Source organism: Vombatus ursinus, unplaced genomic scaffold (genome assembly GCF_900497805.2).
Source record: "Vombatus ursinus unplaced genomic scaffold, bare-nosed wombat genome assembly UNPS02000749.1, whole genome shotgun sequence".
Lineage (NCBI taxonomy): Eukaryota > Metazoa > Chordata > Mammalia > Diprotodontia > Vombatidae > Vombatus > Vombatus ursinus.
This window is the reverse complement of record NW_020940527.1, coordinates 27154481-27180459: the sequence shown is the minus strand read 5'-3', so window position 1 is coordinate 27180459 and position 25979 is coordinate 27154481. Positions and strand designations below refer to the sequence as shown.

Here is a 25979-nt window from a genome sequence, read left to right as displayed (position 1 = left end):
TTTACTTTCTTCTTTCAAGAATCAAAAAGTGTAGAAAAACTCTATAATACCAAAAGAATCAAAGTGGCATTCAGTAGAGAACCTGGACAGAAAGAAGAAATAGATGAGGAACTTGAGAAATAGATCACAAGCCTGGCAGTGACAAGAGACCTCATAATAGCAGTGACAAGGCACTCATTTAGACATCTGTTGGAGCTCTCCCTCCACCCAAAGCAGAGCAATAAATTATTTCTTCACTTAGACTTAAAAATATTTTTATCCATTAAAATATAGATGTACCAACAAGGGGAAATTCTGCTATGTCTTAGAAGGAAATGCATTTTGGGGTGGAAATGACCATAGATTTTTCAAGAGACTATTACAAAGGATTCAAACAACAGATAAATAGGATCCCAGGGACAGAAGGCAGTTCAGGACAGAAGTATGGCTGAAGACACACACAAAAAATTCCAGTTGGGAGGAAAAAAGGGAGTTGTCTGTAGACACTAATCTTGATGCACAATCAAGGGATTAACCAATTAAGTTTTTTTTAAGCCACTTGATGGAAGTTTGAAGGAAGAGGAGGTAACGGGATGAAAACAAAAGCTTGGCATGCTCATTTAAGTAGAATTTCATGACTACTTAAATTCAGAATAAGCTGAGATTGGTAAGAAAAGTTTGACTGGATAGATCCAAACTAAGAGATAATCACTAGGAATGGAAGAATGAAGGGACATATTAGGAATGAAAAGTGATATAAAAGCAAAAGGTATCATTAAATAACCTGGATACCCTTTAAATTGAGGGCTGTCGAAAACTGGAATGTGCTGCCTCAGGAAATAATGAGGTCCACACCACCTCCATTTGAGATTTTGAAACCAACACTTGGTGGTCACTTGTCTATTATATTGGAAAAGGAATTTCTTTTCAGGTATGTGTTTCAGGTATGTCTAGATGGCTTCTGGGGAGCCTTCCAATTCATATTCTGTTATTCAAATTCTGAAAAGCACCCACTGAAGTTGTTTAGCTGTATGGAGGCTCTCCCATCCATATTTATAGGGTCAGGGATACTCCCAAGCCCAGCCTTTGTTTTATGTACATATATGGGAAAAGAAGAAACTGCTTCCTACACGTGAGTCCAAGACAGTTTAATGAATGAGACTCACATCTCATTATTCTGTGATGAAAATACCCCATTCTTCACTATTGACCCTTGTGGAATATAAAATGTCTTAATCTATTTATGAAAATGTTTCTTTGTGCTACTCTCAGAGTGTCTGTGAAGAAGCTCTAAGCTACCCTCAAAGGACAAGTTTTGATTGATTCTATAAGGTCCACTAAGTGTTTTGCAAAACTTAAAGTATTGTATGAATATGTTATTGTTGCTGTTGCTCTTGTTATTCTCATCATCTCCATGTAGACCAAAGATGATTTACCTTGATGCATTTAGACTCACAGAAGAAAATGAGTTCATATAAAATCTTAGCTTTGGAAGGGATCACAGAGATAGACCAGGGCCGGTGCTCTACCCACTGCACCACCTACCTGCCCCTAAAAAAAAACAAACTTTTACTTCCTTTAGATAGACGTTTCCAATTGTATCTGACCAAGAATCTTTTCTATATTGCAAATAGACTGAGAAGGAAAGGGCCAAAATCTAGTTATCAAAGTTAAGAGAATAGTTTTGTACTTTTTGTGGGAATGATTTCATTTTATTGTTCTGTGTTTCTTTTTTTGTTTTGTTTTTTGTTTGTTTTTTGCAAGACAATTGGGGTTAATTGACTTGCCCAGGGTCACACAGCTAGTAAGTGTCAAGTGTCTGAGGCCGAATTTGAACTCAGGTCCTCTTGACTCCAAGGCCAGAACTCTATCCACTGCACCATCTAGCTGCAGTCTTCCAGTAATAAGGAACCCACTAAGTCCTGAGACCAGCCATTCTGGTGGGGGATGGGATATGGACCCTTAAAAGGGAAAGGCCCTGTCTTTGTCCCTGAACTTTCCTACACATTTCTACCTAGATACTTAATAATCCTTTCAACTGTCCTTTCATTGTGGTCCTCCAACCCAGCCTACCCTTTCATTGTCTGCACCTGACCAACCCCAGGCTACTTGCCACTCCTTGATCCCATCCGGATTTTCTCACTGTATAAAAGTACCAATCTTACCCCCATTAAATTGTGCAGATTCTTAGAATCTCACCCGCCCAATTAATGTATAATAAAACCTCATTATTCTGACTGAAAGAAGGCTTGAGTGGTGGAATTCTTTTGAGGCAGACCGGTCCTGTACCTTTGTATTTCAGGGTTCCTAGCACACCTAGATCCTATCAATTCCACTTCTTATTGGGTAGCTCCAACCATGAGGATGTTTTCCTTTCCATTAAATTGAGATCTGACTTTCAGCAACATTCTTTCAACACGCTTTCCTAGTTCTGCTCCCTGGGATCATCAATCAGCCAGTCAATAAACATTTCCAGACATTGTGCTGAGCGAAAGGCAAAAGACAGTTCCTGCTCTTGAGGAGCTCACAATCTAATGGAGGAGATAACATGCAAATAACTATATACAATCAAGGTGTATGTATGGAATTAATTAGAATAATCAATAGAAGGAAGGTAGATTTTTGGTGATTTAGAAAATTCAGGCTTCTTTCAAATACTTGAAATTAAATCTATGAAATTATTCACTCAAATGATCTATTTAGTGGAACAACATTTTATTATTCTGATATATCGGTTAGTTTTACTGAATTGTTTTTCTTCCCCTTATTTATTCTTTGATATAAGAGATAGCTCTCTGGAAGGGGAGAGAGATTCATTGGGAAATGTAAGTGACAAAAAAGACCAGAGGGTATCAATTAAAGTTTTTTTAAATTTACTTAATGAGAGGGCAATTCCAAATACACTCAAACTTACCCACAGCAACAGTATGTTCAGACACTCTAAGGTGGAGAGAGGGAAACAACATTAGGAAACTCAATGGAAGAAATGGAAAAATTATACTTTTTTTTTTTACTTATCAGCAATTTCATTGGTATTTATTGAGAATAATGTTATGCCTAAATAATACTGAAGTCCTTGATAATGACTAAATTGTCTTTGTAAGACCATCCAAATAATTACACAATACTTTTTTTTTTCTGCTTTTCCTCAGCTAGGAACGCCTTCTCCTACAAGGTTATTGTGACACTCCCATCACTGTTTGAAGGATGGGGCAAGTCCCCAAGAGGCTGGGTAGTTCCTCCTGCTGTCTTTCCTCTAGCCAAAGCCACAGGGGAATTGAATGCCATTTGTTTGCATAGCATAGCAGGCACAGAGGTTTAGGTTCAGAAAACTAAGAATGTCCCTATCCACCTCAGGCCCCCCTTGGGAAATGCCAAGACAAGTGTTTATGTGTTTTAAAATATATTTAAAAAAATTTTTTTTAGTAAAAAAGAAGTCATTTGGTGAACACAAATAGACTAAATCAAGCAGAACAGGGAGAACACAGAATAATAAAATGAATGAAAACCCCCAGACAGTATAAAACTATACTCTTAATTTTAATAACTAAACTTTGGTCCTTTCTTTTTCAGCCTATTTGCAATCAAAATCTCAATATTCAAACATCAGCAAACATTTTTTTTTGGCTACTCACTATGTAACTCAGGAACATGATACCTAGAAGCCCCTTGATCTTCTTTCTTGTTTCCCAGAGCCACTGGTCCTTCTGGGTTCTTCTGAAACAACTTCCCTTTAGAACAGGCTGTTCCAAAACTTTTCTTCTGGACCAAATGGTGACAACCCCCACTTCCCGTGGTATTCCTCTGCCTTCAGTAGAGACAAACAGTATCATTAGGTCTGCCTTCATTGGTTCCTTTTAACACCCTATTTCTTGAGTGACTCAGCAAGTGGACTTTTTAAAGGGGCCAAACTCTTTAAGCCACTACACAGCTTGATTGCTTAAACCTATATTTGTATATAGTTACAATATTAAATGCACAACTCTAAGTTAAATAAATTAATTTCTTCATGGTTTTATTATTTCATCCTTATTTTTTTCTATATATATTTTTCCAGGAGAAGGTCAGTAACAGACAAACTCTTGGAAAAAAGACTTTTGTATTGAAAATGTTTATCAAATAACCAATTTTTCATGTTATGCTTTCATACCAAATATATTTCTCAACTTTGCTGCATTGAAAAGTCAGTCTGGTATAATTCTTGCCAACATGAGATTGTTTCTGCCTATCAGTAAAATGCAGTTTTCCTTCCAGGTGGTTAAGAAAAGAACATTCACTTCCTGGCAGGGAACAGAGGAGATTCTATTTGCATTTTCAGCCAACCAACTTTTTAGATTCTGGTTTTGGCAGGCAAACATTTGGTGTGCATTAACTTGTGTCTTGTGGCATTGAACGTGTATATCCTTGACACGTCAAAGTGAGTTGTTCATGGCCACACACTTGGGTCCCAATACTCTTGACTCTCTGATGACTTCCAGCCTGTAGCTCAGGCCAGCTCTCTAAATGTATTATCGAATGGGAAACAGAGAACACTATAAGAGTATAAGATATGGGTAAATAAATTTGAAATACAATTATTTTATCATCATCATCATGACTGAGCTGGTTATATCTGATGCATCACTTTTAAGATTTAAGATAGAAAAATATGCTACATCAGAAAATGAACATAATTTTGTAGGCAATTTTGATCTCTTAGGAGAGTGTGGGCAAAAGGTGTATGATTCATAAGGTTGTGTGCAATGGTCTTCATGTAGTCAAATATTTCATTGTTTTTCTCCCAGGTCTATAGACTGGTGACTAGGCACCAGGAAACCACCAAAACATTTTATCAGAGCAACAAAATATTTTGGGCAGTGGGGCCACCCACAGGCCCAAAACAATATGATCCATGCCCCACCTCCCTAGTATCTGAGCTTATGGGATCATGGCTGTAGAAATGGTAGGGACCTTAAAGGTCAACTACTCCATTTTACAAATGTGGAGTTCGGGCCTCAAGAGGACAAGTGACTTTTCCAAAGTCACATAGGGCATAAGTGGCCTGGTTAGAATTTGAACTCAGGTTCTGTGTTTTTTTCCTTTCTCCTTAATGCCTCCCTCACCATGTTGTGGAGCAATGTCCAGTAGGTCTGTCTTTAAAGGAGCACTTTGGCCATCTGTTTTTGGCCATAACCCTCTGAGGACACTTTGTGGATGATTCCTATGAGATAATTGAGTCAAAACATTGTGCAGCTCCAGCCATGCTGGAAAATACTAGGAAAATATCATTTCCCCTCAGTAGGACTTAAATGAGGCAGTGTTATATAGACAGAAAGTTGGCCTTATAATCAAGAAGACCTGGGTTCAAGTCCTGCCTCTGAAACAGACTGGCTGTGTGACTTTGGGCTCCTATCTAAGATTATTAAAAGCCACCTAGGTCACCATAGATAGTCTCTTCATCCAGGAGTTTCCTATGCCAGTGAAATCACGGCTCCAGTCCGTATCGGTCCCCATAGATGTTTTCAAGATATTGCATTGGATAAAATATACCAAAGAAATTGTAGAAATCTCCCCCGCAATTCCTGGGATCACCTAAGGAGGTGAAATCATGCTTTCACATTAAGAAGAACAAATAGTTCTGTTCCCTGGAGCTTAGTGCATAGGAATAAGGGGTGATTTGAGCACCACATTCTAGAAAGAATAGCAATACTTCTTCTAGTCTAGCTCCTGCAGTCACCAACCTGGGAGGCAGCACCTGTGGTGATGCAGCCTGGTAGGCTGCTGGGGCTGCTGAAGACCTTAAAGAGAAAGCCTTTGTGATTGTCAGGTGAAGGAAAGGCAATGCCATCTGCTTTGCCATGGCACCCTAAGAACCAGAGGAACTTTCCATAAGACTTATAGTGAGAAAGCCTGGCTTCACCTAAGGAAAGTTGCCTCTTCTATCAGTCTGACCCCTCCTTTGAGATACACAAATACACACACACACACACACACACACACACATATCCAAAGAGAGGAGGATGAACCATCTGGAGAGGAGAACAATGTCTCCCCTTATCAGACTATTGCTGAGAACATGTACCTTCCTGTGGCTCTCCCAATCAGGTCAGCAGAGAGTTCTCAGAGGAATGAGAATGATTCCCTGGCTCCATAGGGACTATGCTGCTGCAGGGACTTCTTTAACAACTGGCTGATAGTCGAAGGAGACAACTGAATGGAGCTTGGATTCTAAAAAAAGCAAGGTCTCTCACAGAGAGCTATCCAGGGTACTGCATATTTTCTCTCTGAAACTCTTGCTCTCTGTGTCTGACCTTCTTACTGCCTTTGATTGTTTTGAATCAAGCCCTCCTAATTTCATTTACTTTGAATATTAGCTGCCTGCCCTGAGCCTATATCCTGCTTTGTCTTTACTAATTCGTAAATCAGATGCCTACTTGAATCCGTGTTCAGTTTGACCTTCACATCCACCTGTGCAAGACAACTGCCCTGACCTGTGTCAGTCTGGCTTTAACTACTTACTGACCGGTCTTGCTCTTGCTCTAGACTGGCAATCCAATTTTCCTGTTTCTGACAGTAAGGAATGGTCAGTAACTATTATTAAGACAATATATAGGATTTAAGACTGGAAGGAACCTTAGGGGTCATCTAGTTCACACACACACACAAATAAACACACACAGCTTTCTTTTTTTTTCTTTTTCTTTTTCTTTTTTTTTTTTTTTTTTTTTGCAGATAAGGAAACCAAAGCCCACCAAAGTGAAATGATCTGCTTAAGGTCACATGGTTAGTAGCAGAGCCAAGTTTCAAATCCAGGTTTTTTGAACCCAAATCCACCACTCTTCCCAGGGTATCATATTGCCTCTTCAGTGAGGGCAGAAAAATGTGAAAATGCTAGGGAAAAATAAAGACCTGAGCTTGGCCAGAAACTGAAGTGAAGCTAATAGGATTTCCTTAAGCCAGGAATTGGAGAGTACTCCAGCAAAAGACAGGCAAGGTGACTGGGAGACCCAAAGCAAAGGAATCTTTAGGACCTGACTTGGCAAATGACCAAGACCAGGTCACCATTTTCCACCATGGTCCTAAGTGGCTCCCAAGAAGCCAAAGAAATAGTTACAGAGGAAGTGCATGCTGGTCTGGCAGCTGTAGGAGAAGTGCTCCACCACTAACTAATCAGGCAGGCCATAGAATGAGAGTGAGGGAAAGGTAAGTGGGAATATGTCACTGTTTACCTGGCTGTGATACATGGAATGTAACAGACTCTGAAGAATTGAAAATGTATATTACATGGAGGAAAATGGAGAGATCTGACTTTGATAGGCATGAGTAGACTTCAATAAATAATGAATGAAGGACAAAGAAATGTTTAGATAGAAAAAGATGAGCTGCAAAGGGTGACAGGTGGATAGTCTAAGTACTCCAATGGTATTCTCACAATATCAGAAGAAAGCAAGAAAGGCCTGCAGCAAGTTGGACAGATCCCCCATGATAAACTTCTGGGAGAACATGGACAAGAGTAGAATGCATCAATAGGTTGTAATTAACAAGATCATATTGTCCATTTAATAATATGAGGAACTTTTCCATTTGGTAAGTGAACTAACATCTATTAAGCACCTACTATATATATTCCAGGTACTGTCTTAACTGTTGGGAATGAAACTGATGGAGTCAATGGACTGTGGTCTAAAGGCTGAAAGAGAGTTAGCATTCCACTGATTTTTTTTTCACATTAATGTCCAATGATATGGATCTATCTCTTCTTTTGTGTGTACCTTGTAAATATGTAAATAAATTTGGACATGCGTTTTATTAACATACAAAAAAAATTAACTGGTATTTTTCCTAGTCAGGTCCTATAGATTCCTTATATTGCTGTACTGACTCTTGTCATCTTGCTGACCTTTTGCTTGGATACTAATTGATTGAAGTGACATCTACATTCCTCTTCCATATCATCTTTGACTCTCTGTGTATAATGTTCTCCTGGTTCTGCTCACTTTACTCCACATCAGTTCATGTAAGTCTTTCCAGGTTTTTCTGAAATCCACTTGCTCATTATTTCTTATGGTACAATAGTATTCCATTACATTTGTATACCACAACTTGTTCAGCCATTTCCCAATTGATGGACATTCCCTCAATTTCCAGTTCTTTGCCACCACAGAAAAAGCTGCTATAAATATTTGTGTACATGTGGGTCCTTTTCCTTTTTTTATGATCCATGAGAAAGAATTCTGAAACATTTATCCAATCAGACCAAAGTCTTATATGTGACCCTTATAACTTTTATATGTAGTTGTAGAAGTGACCTGTCTGTGTAGGTGTTCTGCTCTCCTGATAGTATATAAGTTTGAGCCTAAGGGTTGCTTTTCATTCTCCTTTTTGTTTTTGTTGTTTAACTTTATCTATTGAATAGCATAACGTCTTACATAGAGTGCTTAAGAAATTCTTAAGTTGAATTCCATTCTAGTCAAGGTAACAAATATTTGTTAAGCACTTGCTATACACCAAGCACTGGTGCTAAGCACTGAGAATATGAAAAGAAACAAAAAGAAAGAGCTGACCCTGACCTCAAGGAGCTTATATTCCAATTGGGCATAAAAACACATAAAAGGGACCTGGAAATTGTTGGGGGTGGGAGGAGGTGAGGGGAAGGAAGTCTGGGGAGTCAGGAGCAGAGCCAGAAGAGCAATGAAGAAGGGAGCATGGGTGGCTTGTTCACTTCCTCAAAATAGAGGTTCCAGGAGTAATTCACCAATTAGGGAAGAGGACTGCAGGAACAGAGGGATCTTTCAGGGTCAGAAGACTGCTGAGGCTATGGAGTCTGAATGCAGATAGAAGAATACTATTTTCCCTCTCTTTTTTTTTTCTCATGGTTTTTCCCTTTGGTTCTGATTCTTCTTTTCAACATAACTAATGTAGAAATATGTTTAATATGATTGTACATGTACATCCTATATCAGATTGCGTGCTATCTTGGTGGGGAGGGGAGGGAGGGGGAAAATTTAGAACTCAAAATCTTATAAAAATGAATGTTGAAAACTAAAAATAAATAAATAAATAAAAGAATTCTTTCTCATGCCTGACACCAACCATTTGGAAGAGTGGGGCAGAGGGGGTGGGGAACACCAGAAAATTGGTGTCTCAGAGACTCCTCTTCAGAATCTGCCACTTATCCATACTCAGTGACCACTTGGGAGACAACAGTTTCTTCTGGCCTTTGATTTAGCCTCTACTTTATAAAGTGACAATGTCTGCCATCCATAATGGTAGTCAGGTATTGTGCTAGCTGGGGAGAAGGGGACATAGACAAGAGATGCTGCAGAGGCAGAAAGAACAAAATTTGGCAACTGATTGAATATGGTGGGTAGAAATGAGAAGTCAAGAAGCACATCAGAGTTTCAAACCTGAATGATTGGAAAGATAGTACTGTCCTTGATAGTAATAGGGAAACTCAGAAGAGACAAAAAATAATATAATGCTGTTTGGGATACAGTTCACAACCCCTCCATGTCTGCTCATCTTCTACCACTCATTCTTTCCCATTCAAACATGAAAAGAAGATGGGAAAAGCCTTATTAGCTATTGCTCCATTGTGCAGAGCTGTCCAGTTAAGGGATGCCTATTGCAGCTAAGGAGGATAGGGATGGGGACACTGTTGGGGATGGTAACGGATTTTACTTATGCATCTTCCTAGGTCCCAGTTAGGTTGTAACTTCTATCAGGGACCAATGTCAGCTTAGCCACACTGGAAACCAGAGATAGGTGAATTCAGAGATGGGAAATGCAAGCTATGATGGTTGAAGAAGTTAGTGCTGATGTCTTGGAGAGCCCATGATAAAACGTGACCCATCTTCCCACCCTCTGATTAGTTGATCAGGGTTGGTGAATCCTTTGGGATCATACCATAATCCTTTCTTTTACGACCACTGTATTAGAGAGGAGCAAAACAACACTATGTGTGGTAACAAGGGAGGTTGTGACTATGGGATCAAGGAAAGCTTTATAGAGGAGATAACATCTGAAGTTGGCCTAGAAGCATGGGTAAGGATTGAACAGGTAAAGGGGGAAGGAGGGCACACTAGGTAGGGTTAAGCAAAAGCACAGAGGTGGTAGAACACAATAGGTACATGTAGGTAGAGGGTGGTCCAGGTTGCTTGGAGCACTAAGTACTATGAAGAGTAATGTTAGATAAGTTTGGAAAGGTAGGGCAGTAGCAGGCTGTGGAAAGCATTCAAAGTCAGGAAGATGAGTATAAACTTTAAGTAATGGGAGTAACTGAAGATTTTTGAGCAGCAGAGTGACAGGTTGATTTTTGCAAAAAGAAAGATTATTTTGGAAGAGACATGAAAGATGGATTAGAGGGGGAAGGGAGCAGAGGCAAGAAGGCCTATCAGAAGGTTACCATAAGGCAAGTGGTCATGGGGAAGTGGCAGTGGAAGTGGAGAGGAGGGAGTGAATGCCAAAGAGACTGCAGAAGTGGACTTCACTGATAGATGAAAGAATGAATGGATGGATGGCTGGGGCTACTCCTTTAACTATTCCCTTGTTCCCATTGTTCTGGGTACTTTCTGCTATGTATGAGGTAAGAAACTGATTGTGATTAATATTAACAATTAACTTGACTTTGAGAAGATCATTTAGGCATAACCAAAGATCATTACTAAAGACCAAGGGAGAGATTCACTGGGATTTTGCTATTTAAAAAATAAAATGAATAAACAAAAAGTAAACTCCAAACCTTAAACTTGTTGCTGTATGAAATTCTATGCTTGATCTACTCACCACAAACATCCAGCACAGCTGTTTGAACAACAGAGGAAACTGGTGAACAGTAAAAAAAAAAAAAAATCACTCAACCTACCCAACCACCCCAAAACCTGTTGCTGTGCATTTGGTGATGGCAAAGTTCCCAGACATGAAGCTTGGCACAAATAGTTGTACATGAATATTTGATATAAAAAACATAAAACTGCAGGAAGTAGAAGTTTTAACTCCCAGAGTCTGTTATGTTTGTTTCTAACACAAGCAGAAATGTTTTGTTGTTACGGCAAGTAACGGCTGAACATTTGTTTAAATGATGGTCTGTGTATTCCCAATTCTCCACTGACACCTGGAACTGTGTGAGCAGCTACTTCTGTTTTCTCTCTAACTTCTCTCCTTCACCCTGTTAGGGAACTTACAAATGATTAGAAGCTCCTTGAGAGATCATAAGATTTAGATCTGGGAGAGACCTTGGAGTTCACCTAGTTTAATTTCCTCATTTTGTAGATGAGGAAAAGAAGAGTCAGGCATGGTGGAGAATGATGCATTCTCACCTGCCAGGGAGATCTCTTGACCTCAGGAGTTCTGAGCTCCAGTGAGCTAAGCCTATTGAACATGTCTGCACTAAGTTTGGCATTAATGTGGTGAAACTCTGGGAGTGGGGTGAGGGGAGTATCACCAGGTTTTCTAATAAGGAGAAAACTGGATCAGGTTGGAAAGTGAAGGAACTTAAAGCTCCCATGCTGATCATAGTAGGGCCAAGCCTGAGGGGAGCCCATTGACCTGTGTGAGATAGGGAGGCTCAATTTCGAAAGAAAGAAGGAAAAAAGGAAGGAAGGGAGAGAGAAAAAGGAAATAAAAAAGGAAAAAAGAAAGAGAAAGAAAAAATGAAAGAAGAAAGAGAAGGAAAGGAGAGAGGGAGGAAGGAAGGAAAAGAGAAAAAGGGAAGAAAGAAAGAAAGAAAAATCAAAAGAAAATGAAAGAAAAAGGAAGAAAGGAGGAAAGGAGAGGAGGGAGGGAGGAAGAAGGAAAAAAGAGAGGGAGGGAGGAAAGAAAGAAGGAAGAAAGGAGGAAGGAAGATAGCAGATTGAGTTAATTTGTCTAAAGTCATACAGGTAACAAGTGAAGCAAGAAAGTGGTGATCCTGGGCCTTAAGCTTAGGTTTTCTGTTTCCAAGGCTTTTTCTACTGCCTTCTCGCTTTTCCCATCAGACTTGATTTTCTCTAAAGTTAATCAGATCCCTTCCATAGAAATCAAGGGGCAAAGAAGGAATCAGTCACTAGGGCACACAGATCAAATGTGTTTTGAGTGCACACTTTGACAGGTTAGGGAAGAGGGAAGCTGCAAGATAACTATTGGAGCTTGTGTATTGAAAAGGATGCTGAATTTATAATCGTATACACTTGGGTTCAAATTCTAACTTTGTCACTCTCTAAGACTTGAGGTTGCATAGAAGGTGCACACCTGCATTTTTGAGTGAATTTCACCATCTAGGAGTTCTCTATGGTGATGCAATAAAAAGTTCCATCCCTATTCCTGTTCTCATATGTTGATAATGAAAGAGGAGAGGTGTATAGCTTTAGTATTATCCCTGTATTCCATAAAGTAGTGAGAGATCCAGAGCAAGGTTTTCAGAACATTGTATAGAAAGATATGGGCACATGTCTGGCACAGGATGAAATGGCATGAAGGGACTGCAATCTGCATTGAATGGGGGATCAGTCACACCAATGAGAACACAGATCTGCCAAGGGAGCTAAATATAGCCACAAGTCATGGATACAATTATGACCACTAGACAGATGACTTTCAGACCTATGTATCCAGCCTTGGCCTCTTAAAGCCTCAGTTTCTCATTGACAACTGCCTGCTGGTTGGCATATGTACTTAGTTCTTCACTTATTTTTAAATCACTTTCCTCTGGTCTTGTGTTAACACCTTTGTGTTAAATGTTTATTTTATTTCCAGAACTAGTAAATGTGATAGTTTTTTATCTGCAGAAACTCAGAGCTGTGTGTTATGTCTTAGTTAATTCTTACAGATATAGAGTGGGAGAAAGGGGAGGGGGGCATTGGGGGTGGAGGTAGGGGAGGGGTAGAAGGAGAGCTTTCTTCCTTCTAGAGAGACTGAATGTTTGATTCAGATTGAAGTTGGGGGCTCGGAGCTAATTTAGAACAGTTGGGCAACTGTAATTGTTTTATAAACTGTTTCTTCTTTTACAACATGACTAATACGGAAATAGGTTTTACATGATTGCACAAATATAACCTATATCAAATTGCATCTCAGGGAGAGGTAGGGAGGGAGGAAATTTGGAACTCAAAATTTTATCAAAAATGAATGTAAAAATTGTCTTTACATGTAACTGGAAAAAATAAAATACTATTAAAAGAAAGGGGAAAAAAAGAACAGTTGAGCAAAGTGCGAGATTAGTATTAACTGTTATAGGCCTACTAAAAAATTCTGAATTCATATACCTCTAGATGGAAAGAGAGTAAAGTACAGATATTTTCACTTTCCATTTTATTGGCAGCAACAGGTTGTGAAATGTACACTATACCCCCAAAGAGGAGAGGCTAGTGAGTCACTTTGAAAGTCAAAACCCTTCTCTTGATGGGATGTAATGGTCTATAGGAGCTCTACCCATGAAAGGGGAGGGGAGGGAATTTTATCAGCATGATCAATAGATATTCTGGTTTGGGGATGATTGACAGTTCAACTGGCCTACTTCCTAGTGCCAACAACTGCTTACATATCTATCCTTTATTTATCTGTGAACAACTTGTATCCCCCCAGTACAATGCAAAGCCCTGGAGGGTACAGTATTAACTGTCTCACTTTTGTATTTGTATCTCCAGGGCAGAGCATAGTATCTGGCATAAAGTAGGCATATTTAATAAATGCTTTTTCATGGATTGATACCAGGGATATCCGTGAGAAAAATATAAGAAGAGAATAGGCAGACTTTCGAAGACGTTTGCCAATCACATCTTCACATTCATATAAATTGTCTGGAAGATAAAAAGAATACAGGATCCTACTGGGCTTATATTTTTATTGATTATAAACATGAGATGACTCCAAAGAGCAAACTTTAACCTTAAGGGCTCTCCTTCATGAAGGAGTCTCCTATGTAATTAATTCTCCTTGAACAACTAAGGGGCGTATGAATAGACATTTGGATTTGGGGTCAAGAAGACCTGAATCCAAATCTAGCCTCCAACACTTTCTAGCTGTGTGACCCTGGGTAAGGCATTTAAATCTCAGCTTGCCTCAGTTTCCTCATCTGTAAAATGGGCATAATAATAATAGCACCCGATTCACAGGCTTGTTGTGAGGACAAAATAAGAGAATATATGTAAAGCCCTTTGCAGATCTTAAAAGGCTGTATATACTATTAAGATCACACAAGAGGTAAATGGTCAGTGATCTAACACTCAATAATTTTTAGAAATGATGTCAATTTGCTTTCCATTTGAGCAAACTGAATAGTTTAACAACAAAAACAAAAACAAAAAGCCCTTGCTTCAGTTTGTGTTTCAAAAGAATTTTTTAATGGATAATTGGGATCATTTAAGATTTATAGTAAACTAATTCATTTTGTTCTAGTTTTTTCTTTGTTCATGGTTTAGTTCAGTTCTCTTATCACACATGCAGAAGCTGGGCTAGAACAATAAGAACTGGTCCCTCTTACAGAGCAGTTGAGGTAAACTTCCTCCTTCCAGATTAACTGATCTATGCTAGAGTCTTGTTAGAAGGCTGTCCCTGGGGTCCAGGCTGCAAGAGTACTTTCTAGGTGGAACCATCTGATAAAAGGCCCTTTGATTAAATCAGTAACTAGATCTCCTTGGGAGGGATTCAAAATGGATCCACTTCATACCAAATCACATCTGAGTGTCTGCTCTTAAGCAGAATTCTTTCTCTTGGGGTTGAGAGAGAATAAAACCATTGGGTTTTTGTGTCACTATAATATTTCTTAACTTGGAGGAGTCTGGGAACTTTAAAAAATATTTTGATAACTGTGTCTCAATATAATTGGTTCTGTTTGTTATCCTATTTAATTCATTTTATTTATTCATTTTATTTTTAATTTATGGAATAAAACAAATTTATGGAGTAAAAAAACAAAAACAATTTATGGAATAAAACAAATAAGACAATTCTATAACATAGCATATAAAAAGATAATTGCATATGAAACTGCAACTCTATTGTGTACAACTTCCTATTCCTTTTAAATATATAATAAAGTCATCAAGTAAATTTTTTTCCTTCCCCCCCTCTTTTCCCCTCCCCTGCTTTTAAAATACTCTTCTATGACGAGGCCCATAGCCTTTATGACTTTCAAAGGAGTCGAAGAGACGACAAAGGTTAAGAACCTCTGGAGAGAGTGACTTTACTTCTGGTACTCTCTCCCTACTATCATTCTCTAGTTGGGAGAAAGGAAATGTCTTAGAAAATATTCTCAGGTCCATGCTAAACGTGAATGTCTGGAACTGATCATCCTCATAGGCAAATTCCTGCCATGATTTAATTGACCCAGGAAGCATTCTCAATCATGATGCTAAGGATCCACACAGACAAATTAATTCTCCCCAGGTGTCTTAGCCTTGGAGAACCAAGAGGCACCTCCCCACCCCCGTTTTGGATCCCACAAAGAGCCACACAAGACACACACAAGGCTACATGTTTTAATGAAAAGACACTGAACCTGGGGTCCAAAGATCCGCGTTCAGCCTCAGCCCTGCATCTTGATAGTCATGTGTCCTCGGACAAACCAGTTGAGTCGCGTTTCCACAGCTCCAACATGGATACAGCGAACTTGTACTTTGCAAAGAAAGTGCTTTAAGCATGGAAAAGTGGTGACTTTGAAGGGAAAGAATAAACAAATCCCAATGCCACTGACTTTGCAGGTGGTAGTCAGATTCCAAGACCCAAATCTCATGTCCAAGTGGCCCTCAATGATGTCCAATTCGCTTTGGTTTTACATAAACAATGTGGATGACTTGAACAACTGCAGAGAATGGGCCAGCTGCCAACCAACCGCTACTCAGAGGGCAAGTATGCCAGCCTAGCTAAAGTAACAAGGCAAGGCACCCTGTGGGAAAGACAACGGGCAGGATGTTCCACACAAGTCAAACAACCGCTACCACCTTGACCACCAACTTCTCTCAAACCGTATTAGAGAAAGCCCAAGGTCTTGAACCCCAGTTCTGGGAATGTTTCCAACCCAGTGCCTACAGCCATTATCCTAAGAAGCAACCCCAGTGGAGATATAGCCTGGCAAATGCCCTTGCAGCAGAAGCTACTAAAGACCCAGGAAAGAAAGTTCTTCCTACCAAACTTATTGGCACTGTCCAATGTTCAACATCAGAAAATGATCTGTTTTTATCAGTGGAAATGGCATTAAAGAAGAGGCATTAACCTCTGGTTTGCCATTGTGCCCTAAGGACCGTGGGACTTTTTCATCTTATTTGTGGCTAAAACCTTCCATATATATTGTTTTCCCCATTAGGATGTAAGCTCCTTCAGAGTCGGGACTGTCTTTTCTATTTGTATCCCAATCACTTAACACAGTACTCTGCATGTTTTTGTTGTTTAGTTGTGTTTGACTCTTTATAACTCCATAAACCATACTGTCTATGGAGTTTTCTTGGCAAAAATACTGGCATAGTTTGCCATTTCCTTCTCCAGGGGATTAAGGCAAACCGGTTAAGTGACTTGACCAGGGTCACACAGATAGTGTCTGAGGCTGGATTTTAACTCAGGTCTTTCTGATTCCAGGCCCAACTTTCTGTTCTCTGAGCCACCTAGCTGCCTACTTTGCACATAGTAAGGACTTAATAAATACCTTTTTCACTCATGTTCATTCGTTTAATAATCGCCAGTACCAGTGAACTTCTGATGTTGATTATATATGTATATATGTATGTGTGAGTATACATACACATGTACACACATATACATTTATGTAAATATACTTACATGCATATATAGGTGTACGCATTTTAAATTTTATTTTTGGTCCAGATTTTTTTATTCATTTTAGTTAGTATGGTGAAACTTCCAGCGTGGATATCCCCCCAACGATGCAAATCAATAACTTGTCTATAATGAGTTTTTTTAGGGCGGGGCACCAAGAGGTTGTTTAATTGGTCTATAATGAAATGTCAGGGGTGCTGACCAGCTGTGACTTGTCTATAATCACAGTATGTATCAGAGGCAGGATTAGAAGCCAGGTCTTTCTGACTCTAAGACTAGTCTTGTTTCTATGATGCCAGGCTGCTTCTGTAATTATCCTCTGGATATGTACCTGCTGAGATGCATTTCCTTGTAGTTATTCACTTGATGCTGACACTGATAGCTCCTTTGCTTGCATAAGGGGCCAGACACTTGAATTTATGGTCACCTTATTGCATGTGATGAATTAGAGACTACGTCTAAGAGATATCCCTCCATGCCTTTATGACAATTCAATCTTCCTTCCTAATGGAATGCAGTAGTAGAGCAGAAAGACATCCATTCCTATTAGAGTTTGATAGAACTCTGCCCCTGCATGGCCAAGTGCATTCTGGATACATCTACCTAGAAGTTCAATGGGTATCTCAAACTAAACTTGTTCAAAATAGAGCACATGACTGCCAGAACAACATTCCGAATTCCCAGGTCTGACTACTTTGCCCCCATGCTCAAAAACTTCCAGTAGTCTCTTGCTTCATATAAGCTAAAATAGAAGCTCGGCAGCTGTATTTAAGGCTCTCCATGATCTAAGCCAGATGTGGCCATGAGGTCTGTAGGTCCCACACCCCTGATAAGCTCTCGCCTAGCTCTCCAGACTTATTTCTTATTATTCCCTTCCACATTCTGTGTTCTACACTGGATTGTACAAACTATTTCCCGAATTCATTAGTTCATGTCCCGTCTTTGTGGCTTTGAACAGGCTTTCTCCCATGCCTAGAATTTACTTCCTCACTCACTTCCTCCTCATGGAATTCCCAATTTTTTTCTAGTCCCAATCTGGCTGCCACCTCCATTCTAAAACCTTTCCTGATCCTGCCAGTTGTTAGCGTTTTCTCCCCAAATTACCTTGAATGTATTTATCAGTTCCTCAGTAGAATGTAAGCAACTTGAAGGCAGGGACTGGTATGGTTTTTGTTTTTATATACTCAGAAATTTTTACATAATAAATGCTTAATAAATATGAGGTTATTGGAATTGAATTGCAAGGTGAAATTCTTAAATGCTGTTATAATATTTGTACTTAAAAACAGAAATTGCAAGTTACTTGAAAATTGCCTAATTCTCTTTTCTGTGCAGGAGTGGTGGACTATGGGTATAGAATATTGCGTATACTGTCAGACTTGGTCAATGTATCAAATAGTTTTGACAAACTGGTTCTTTTCCTCTTTTAAAAAATTCTTTGTTGCAAGGGATGTTTACTTGGATAGGGTAGAGGGAAAACTGTATTATCAAATGAAGGCAAAACATTCCCCACTTCTTTTTCAGTAGGAATGCATTCATTCATTCATTCCTTCATTCATTCATTCATTCATTCCTTCATTCAACAAATGCTAATTGAAAATAGAGCCTACAAGGGCTTTGTTTCTGCCTTCAGAAGGAAGGCAGTGAGATGACATCAAAGTTCCTGGTAACCAGAAAGACTTAGCATTCTATGCTCACAGTTAGAGATTCGAGTTGGGGTTTACAGCCAGAAGCCACAGCTCCAACATGCATAGGATCAGGACCACAGAATCAGACCATGGGAAGAAAAGACAAAAAAAGATGAATGCTCTTATTTCCTCTACAATTTATGAAATTAAATTTCATGAATTAGTCCTTTTTATTTTGGAGAAGAAAATGGGGGCAACCCGGAGAACATTCCTCATGGATCTGGCTCGAAAGAAAGGTTTCAGGGTCGAAAATGAGTTAAGGTAGGATGGTATTTATTTCATTTTTAAAAACTCTGATTGGCTTAAAAAAAAAAAGAAACACAACTTATTTAAAAGTCTACTTATCAAACAAGCATCATCCTGATCACATAAGCAGGTTACTTACACAGACACACATGGACATATCCTGAGCTAAAATTTTAAGCTCTAAATAACTAATCATTTAAGAAGATCATTAACTTTTCTAAGATGCATGATAAACAAATCAAGAGAAATTTGGTTTGTTCTGGAAGACAGTAAAAACTTGGAGTTCTTTAGCTTTGCACTCTGGTGAAGGGTGGGGAGGGGGTAATAACTAAATAGTGGTTGGCACATAGAGAAAGTGCTGGGATTTTTTCTATGCTTAATTTTATTCTTGACAGAAACCCATCAATTTCTCTGCATTTCCCCCAACTCAAACCAAAGGGTGTCAACTACTTTAACACAGAACCCTGGTCTTCCTGTTTTTCTTTCACCTGGGCTCCTACATGTGAGTACAATTTTATTGGCAGGGGCTAGGAGGGCTAACAGGTGCATCTAGTCTGCTTACATACTGCCTCTAGTGGGTGTAGGCCATTGTGTGTGATCTGGAGAAGGTTTCTCTGCAGGATAGCCCTTGTGGGGACCCTCAGGAGAATGATGATGCCCTTGGATCCATGGGCACCATGGGATGCAATTGCTGAAAGGGATACTTTATAGAGGAAAGAGCTAAGACCTTGAAGAGGGGTTGGAACTTGGTCAAGGTTGCATAACCAGCAAGTGGCAGGCTGAGAATAAGAACCCATGTTTCATTACTCAGCCATCACCAAACACAGGCATAATGCATCACATTCCCAAATATGCTGAAATCAGAGCCTGGGGAGGTACTATAACTGGGCAATCATTTTCAGCAGATAGATAGATATACCTCCAAACTAGTCATTATATTTTAAGGTCTTTCTGGTATATATTATGTCTACTTATATACAACTAAACCAAAAAGCTCAATTTAATGGGAGAGGGCAAAGGGGTGGTGGTGATAAAGATCCAAATGCAGAAATAAATCCTGATTATAAATATGAACTTTGGGATTTGTGGGATGAACAAAGATAAGGCAACCTGACAGATTTTGAATGACAAGGGTATTGATAAAACATGTTCCAAATTTAGTTTATAAGTATAGAACCCAAATCATCACTTCACACAAACACACACACACACACACACACACATACACACACACACACTGCATTCACACACACATATACACTTTGGAATTCTCTGGGAAAGCTGTTACTTAAAAAGGTGTGAAAGGAAAAATAAATAAATTTCCCAGTGAATATAGGACTGTCCTAAGTTATTGAGAAGACAATAAATATTTTCATGATAACCGATAATAATTTACGCTAACATCCATTGCCAAAGTGAAGAGAAGAATGTATCATCTACTAAAACATTCACCTGTGAGGCGTTTGGATCTCCTTTTGTCTTTTTCTTTCTCCTCTTCATCACTTTGCCTCTCATGGTCTCTCTTCTTTTCTTCCCCTCTATTTATCTTCTCTCCTTTGCCTTTCCTCCTTCCCCTTTTCTCTCCTTACTCATTGTAACATGCAACTGAAGTATTTTTAAGAAAGATATTTGCTGTTCTTATTGAATTACATGTTATTATCTCTGCCTTTAATTTTGTAAGGAGGCAAATTGAACATTTTCTCTTTCTCTCATTCAAGAAAATCCCAATTTGGTCTTTTAAAAATTAGTGTAAAACACCTGATTCCTATTTTCTATTGTCAATTATTATTATATTGTGTGCGTGGTTTTTATTTTTGGTTCAATTTTGTGTTACTACATGTCAGGGGTCCTTTTCACTCTCAATCAAACATTCAGTATGGATAGAATCTACTCCAGCTTAAAATAGTTACAGGAAAATGATAGTACAATTGACTTCAATTTTATTTCCATAAGATTTACTGTGTCATTGAACCGTTCTTGAGTTTGGTCTGTAAATACTGAATCTAACAGCTGTGTCAGCTTGGATTAGTCATTTGTTTTTCTCTGGGATTTGTTATTACAGATGCCTTGGTAAAACGAGGCACCTGGACAACATGATTTCTAAGACCCTTTCAAGGGCTAAAATCTAATCTCTTTCTATGAGACAGAAAGAGAGAAACTTACAGAGAGACACACAGAAAGAGAGAGGGAGGGATGGATGGAGACAAACAAAGCAATACAGAGAAGACAGACAGAGAGACAAAGAGAGACGGAAAGACAGAGACAGAAAAAGAGAGAAAAAATGTTTAAAAATTGTTTTGGCTATTGCATTTTTTTTACAATTTATTTCTACAGCATGTATATTTTCAAATATATCCCTTTCTCTTTCCTACTCAGTGAACCATCCCTAGTAACAGTTTTTTTTTTCAAAGAGAGAAAATAGCAGTTCAAAAAAACCAAAACAAAATATCAACCATGTCTGGCATCATATGCAATAGAGAATAATTTTTAAATTTAATTAAATAATGATGGCGGGCATTTGTATGATGATTTAAATATTGCAATCATCATATATGTGCACATGTATGCACAATACAATGTCATGATCCTTATAACACTTTTGAGGTGGGTGCTATTATTAACATAATTTGCAGGTGAAGAACCTTAGCAAACTCTCAACAAGTAAGTAATTTGCCCAGGGTCATTACAGCTAGTAAGTGTCAGAAGTGTGAGTCAAACCCAGGATTTCCTAGCTCCATGTCTGCACTCCATCCATTATGGTAGGCTTACTCCTTATAGGTACATCTGAAATTTAAAAATAAACAAACTACCTGCCCTTTATTCCAAACTGTGGCATTTTTTTGTTTTTGAAAAAAAAGTATATAGATACATGAAAATATTTCTCCTACAATCCCTAAATTTCCTGAAAAATGAAGTATAAAGATTCAGACAAAGAAATAGAAAGTTTCTTTGACAGGGGGTCCTTGAATCTATAACTGGCTGACTCAGAACAAGCTTTTCCTGCTGCCAAAAGTGCTGCATCTTTGCCTGGGGGGAGGGAGTGTGTGTGTGTGTGTGTGTGTGTGTGTGTGTGTGTGCGTGTGCTAAGAACTCAGCCCAGCTGTACACGCAAGAGAGGAAACTGACGTACAGTGGCAAGTCAACTGTAACTATGCACTTGATTATGGCAAAGTTCCCAGACTTAAACAGTGGAACAAGTACTTCTAATATGTCTTTTATATAAAAATAAAAATAAATGCATATCAACTACCGGAAACGAAAGTCAGAGTTCTCAAACTGAATTTTCTTACACAGAAATTTCACCATAGTCTAATCAGGATTGGTGAGAATGGGTCTTAAGGTGATTAAAAAAAAGATTGCTCATTTGGTGGATTGAAGATTAAGAATGGAAAGGGATGTTAGAAATCATTTAGTCCAGAGTTCTTATTTTATAGATGAGGAAAATGTGACTCAATGAGAAGGGAAATGACTTGTCCATAGTCAAATAGGTCCTAAGTGGCAGAGCTAAGATTAAGGGTGTGCTGCAGTGGAAAAGTACAGGATTGAGTTCAAATCCTGACTGCCATTTATTAGCTATGGAATCTTGCGGAAATTACTTCTTTGGGCCTCAGTTTTCATTTCTATAAAATTTCATTATCTATCATTTATAAATAAAAGTGTTATAGAAATTTTGATAGCACGTTTTCATTTTTTGTCTGTTGTTTTCCTACTTTTGTTTCTTCTTTAAATGCTTTTGGGATGATAGTAAGCCTTAGCCTTTTGCCTAACTTTCCATAAAATTGTCTTTTCTTCCACTAACCTATTGCTTTTTATGTTTTATGAAGCAATACTACTCATAATACTCCATCGTCTTCCTCTGGAAGATTTTATAAATGAGTTTATATTATTGACTAATAGTACCATTGGTCGCCAAGTCTCTTTGATCAGCAAGCTGATAAAATGTTTGTTGGTTGATCTGGTTTCTAGACTTTTTAAATTTTCCTATGGAGATTGATTTAATTTAGACTTCCCTAGGAATGGGGAGAATCTGGGTTGATGTCTCTTATTTTATGTTTCCCATTGCTTGGTGTCAAAGGCTTTTAAAAATAGGTCAGTTTGGAGTATTCTCAATTATGACCACATCTTCTCATTTGTATACTCTATATATACTATATAATTTAGTATAGATTTTGATCTTTCTTCCAATAAATTGATTATCTGTACATAGAGAGTTGATTTGAAAATGGTTCCCACATGCCCAAAGCATTATGAAACCGTGTATACCCTTTGATCCAGCAAACTAGCTTTGTATTCCAAAGAGATGAAAAAGGGGGGAGGAGGAGCTATATGCACAAAAATATTTATAGCAGCTCTTTTTTGGTAACAAAGAATTAGAAATTGAGGGGATGTGCATTAGTTGAGGAATGGCTGACCAATTATAACATAAAATTGTGATGGAATACTATTATGCTATAAGAAATGATGAGTAGGATGGTTTCAGAAAAACCTGGGAAGACTTACATGAAATAATGCAAAGTGAAGTGAGCAGAACCAGGAGAACATTGTACACAGTAACAGCAGTATTGTATGATGATCAGATGTGAATGATTTAGCTATTCTCAGCAATACAATGATCCAAGATAATTCTGAAGGATTTATGATGGAAAATGCTATCCACCTCCAGAGAAAGAAGTGATGGAGTCTGAATGCGGATTGAAGCATACTTTTTTTAAACTTTATTTTCTTCTGGTTTTTTGTCTGTTTTATTTCACAAAATGCTAATATGGAAATAGGTTTTGCATGACTGTGATGCATAATCTATATCAAATTGCCTTCTCAAGGATGAGGAGGGGAAGAAGGGAGAGAATTTGGAACTCAAAATTTTTAAAAATGAATGTTAAAATTTTTTTACATGTAATTAAAAATATAGAAATAGCTAAAAAAAAGAAGAAAATGGTCCCTACATCAGTAAGCATTATTTTCCTATTTGTTAAAATATAGTTGGTTTAATTTCTGATAGTGTTACTTCATGCTGACCATGTCCAGTGGTTTCCTATTCTCATCTCAAAAATTCATGCTATATATATAGTCTATAGGCCTTTTCTCTCTCTCACCCATTTCTTACTCCTGAACCACATTTTCCAACACACTTCCTTATGTCCACATACTAGCATTGAAGTTACCAAATATTGGAATATATATTGATTTAATTTAGAGGGTCTTGTTGAGTTCTTAATAGAATTCCTCTACTTTTACCTCCTCATTCTCTGCAAAAGATGTTGATTCATAAGTTAATAAGCTAATCCTTTTCACATTTATCTTTTTTGTAGATGTTTATTTGCAAAATGAGATTGAGTAACTGTACCATGAAATGCCTTTGGATGCATGTAAAAAACAATAAACTTTACCAACTCATTTTTCACCCCTCTAATGAGAATCTCTGAGCCATCTGAACCATTTAGTTGAAATGTCTGATTTCATTATAGTAGACCTGTCAAGAGTGATATCATTCCTCTAGTACTATATCCTTTTGTTGGTTATCGAATGAGGATTTCCTATCTAGAAGTGCCAATAATGAAGGTACTGTTTATAGAAGGTCTAAAAATATTGTGATTTTTAGCACTCTCAGGCACCTTTTCTTCTATTCTACCACTATTAAAAAGGGTCTCATTAGTAAATAATCCTTGTATATCACCCTGGGAGCTCATATATTTCATGGTGGCATCTAGTGCATGCATCTCTTCTCCAGGAAATGGAAAGTCTACCCTCACAAGCCTTATCCTTATCCCTTAATGGCACAATAAGAAAGGGGTCCCTGCTAATTAAACAACAACAACAACATCACCATTCACTGTTTTGTCATCTATCCCACAGCAATTCTGTGACTCACATTGTGGCAGAAAACAATTCTGGTTCAGATGTCCTGGCGTGGCTCAGAGCACATAAAATGGAAAAGACAGAACAGTTTGAGCTCCTTGATGTCTCTTGGCTGATTGAATGCATGAAAGCTGGAAAGCCAGTGGACACAAAAGGAAAATATCAGCTTGTGGTAAGTTAGATAGAAATAAATTTCATTGACTTAGGAATAATTTCTTCAAATGAGAAATAAACTCCTTCTTACTTTGATATTTCCCAAGACCTATGATCTTAATGGTCTGCATATTCCAACTCAGATTGCTACACTGCTATAGTGAAAATCTTCACGGCTTGGTGACCATTTCCTCTGGTCATGCGTCTTTTTTCATACTTAGCTGGGCTCTGACTACAGACTACAGACTCTTTGCTAGGACTATACTTATGGAGTGACAGAGATGATCTAGTCCAACTTCTCATATTCAGAAGATTGTAAAGTAGTTGGTCCTTGAAAGTACAGGACCTAACCAATAACTAAAAATTTGGCCACATCAGGTTATCCATTTATGAAGTTGAACAAATCCTATAAATGAGTCATTATGGAGGAATGGCGAACAATGATCACACCAGATACCTTATCTCCTGCATCCAGGACTCTGACTGTGCCACATGCCTAGAATTCATATCCCATTCTTAGATCCACCCTTTATTCCTTTAAGGCATAGTTCAAGCAACATCTATATGAAACTTTTCCTGACCCCCAAATGCTAGCGTCCTACCTTCCAAAGAAACTTATATTTGACTACTTCATATGTGTTCGCATTTCTTCTCTTTATATTTATGCTGCCTTTATTTATATGCATACTTCTGGTCTCCTTCATTAGGATGGAAGTACTTTTAAAGAAGGGATTGTTTCAATTGTTCACTGTAGTATTTAGCATGGTGCCTGGCACATACTAGACCTTTAATAAATTTATTATTATTCAATTGAAAAATATACTGTCTCTTTGTAGGGCTTTAAATATCCAAGCCCTGGAAACTATCAGTGAGTTTAGAAGTCTGGGAAGTTGGAGAGAGAGTCAGCAGTTGAGGAAGAGCCCACCTCTTCATTTCTTGGTGATGGGGTAGTGGTGAAAGGGGTGGGGAAGGAGATTTTCTCTCTTTTCCATCCTTATTTATCATAGTCCTTAGCAATGGAACTAACTACTTAGAAGGAGAAACTGAATCCAGTTGGGGAATCTATTCAAGAGAGTTCTAGGAACAATTGAGGAAGACACATGGATATATAGAGAAGCAGTCACTCAAGGTTAGAAGAAGCTTCCAGTAAGGTGACATGTGGCAGCAGAAAAGGGAGAGAGCAAAGGAAGTAGGGGGAAAATAGCCCTGGTAAATGAAAGTTGAATTTCCTGAGGACTCTACTAGGAGAGAAAGGATGTCAAGACTGTATCGCATAGCTGTTATAAGTTGCCTCGGCCTTATATGTTTTCTACATGTATGACTCTCTACCAT

The 25979-nt window shown here is 38.3% G+C and overlaps 1 protein-coding gene across 1 annotated transcript in view; it reads left to right on the top strand.

Annotated features, from left to right (window-relative positions):
• The window catches only part of DNTT (DNA nucleotidylexotransferase), a 60153-nt gene that overhangs the window by 10253 nt on the left and 23921 nt on the right, over positions 1–25979 (top strand). The window contains exon 2 of the mRNA XM_027861011.1: positions 24492–24666. Within this exon, the coding sequence (XP_027716812.1) occupies positions 24565–24666 (102 nt within the window). The 5' untranslated portion in view covers positions 24492–24564. The remainder of the gene's footprint in view (positions 1–24491; positions 24667–25979) is intronic.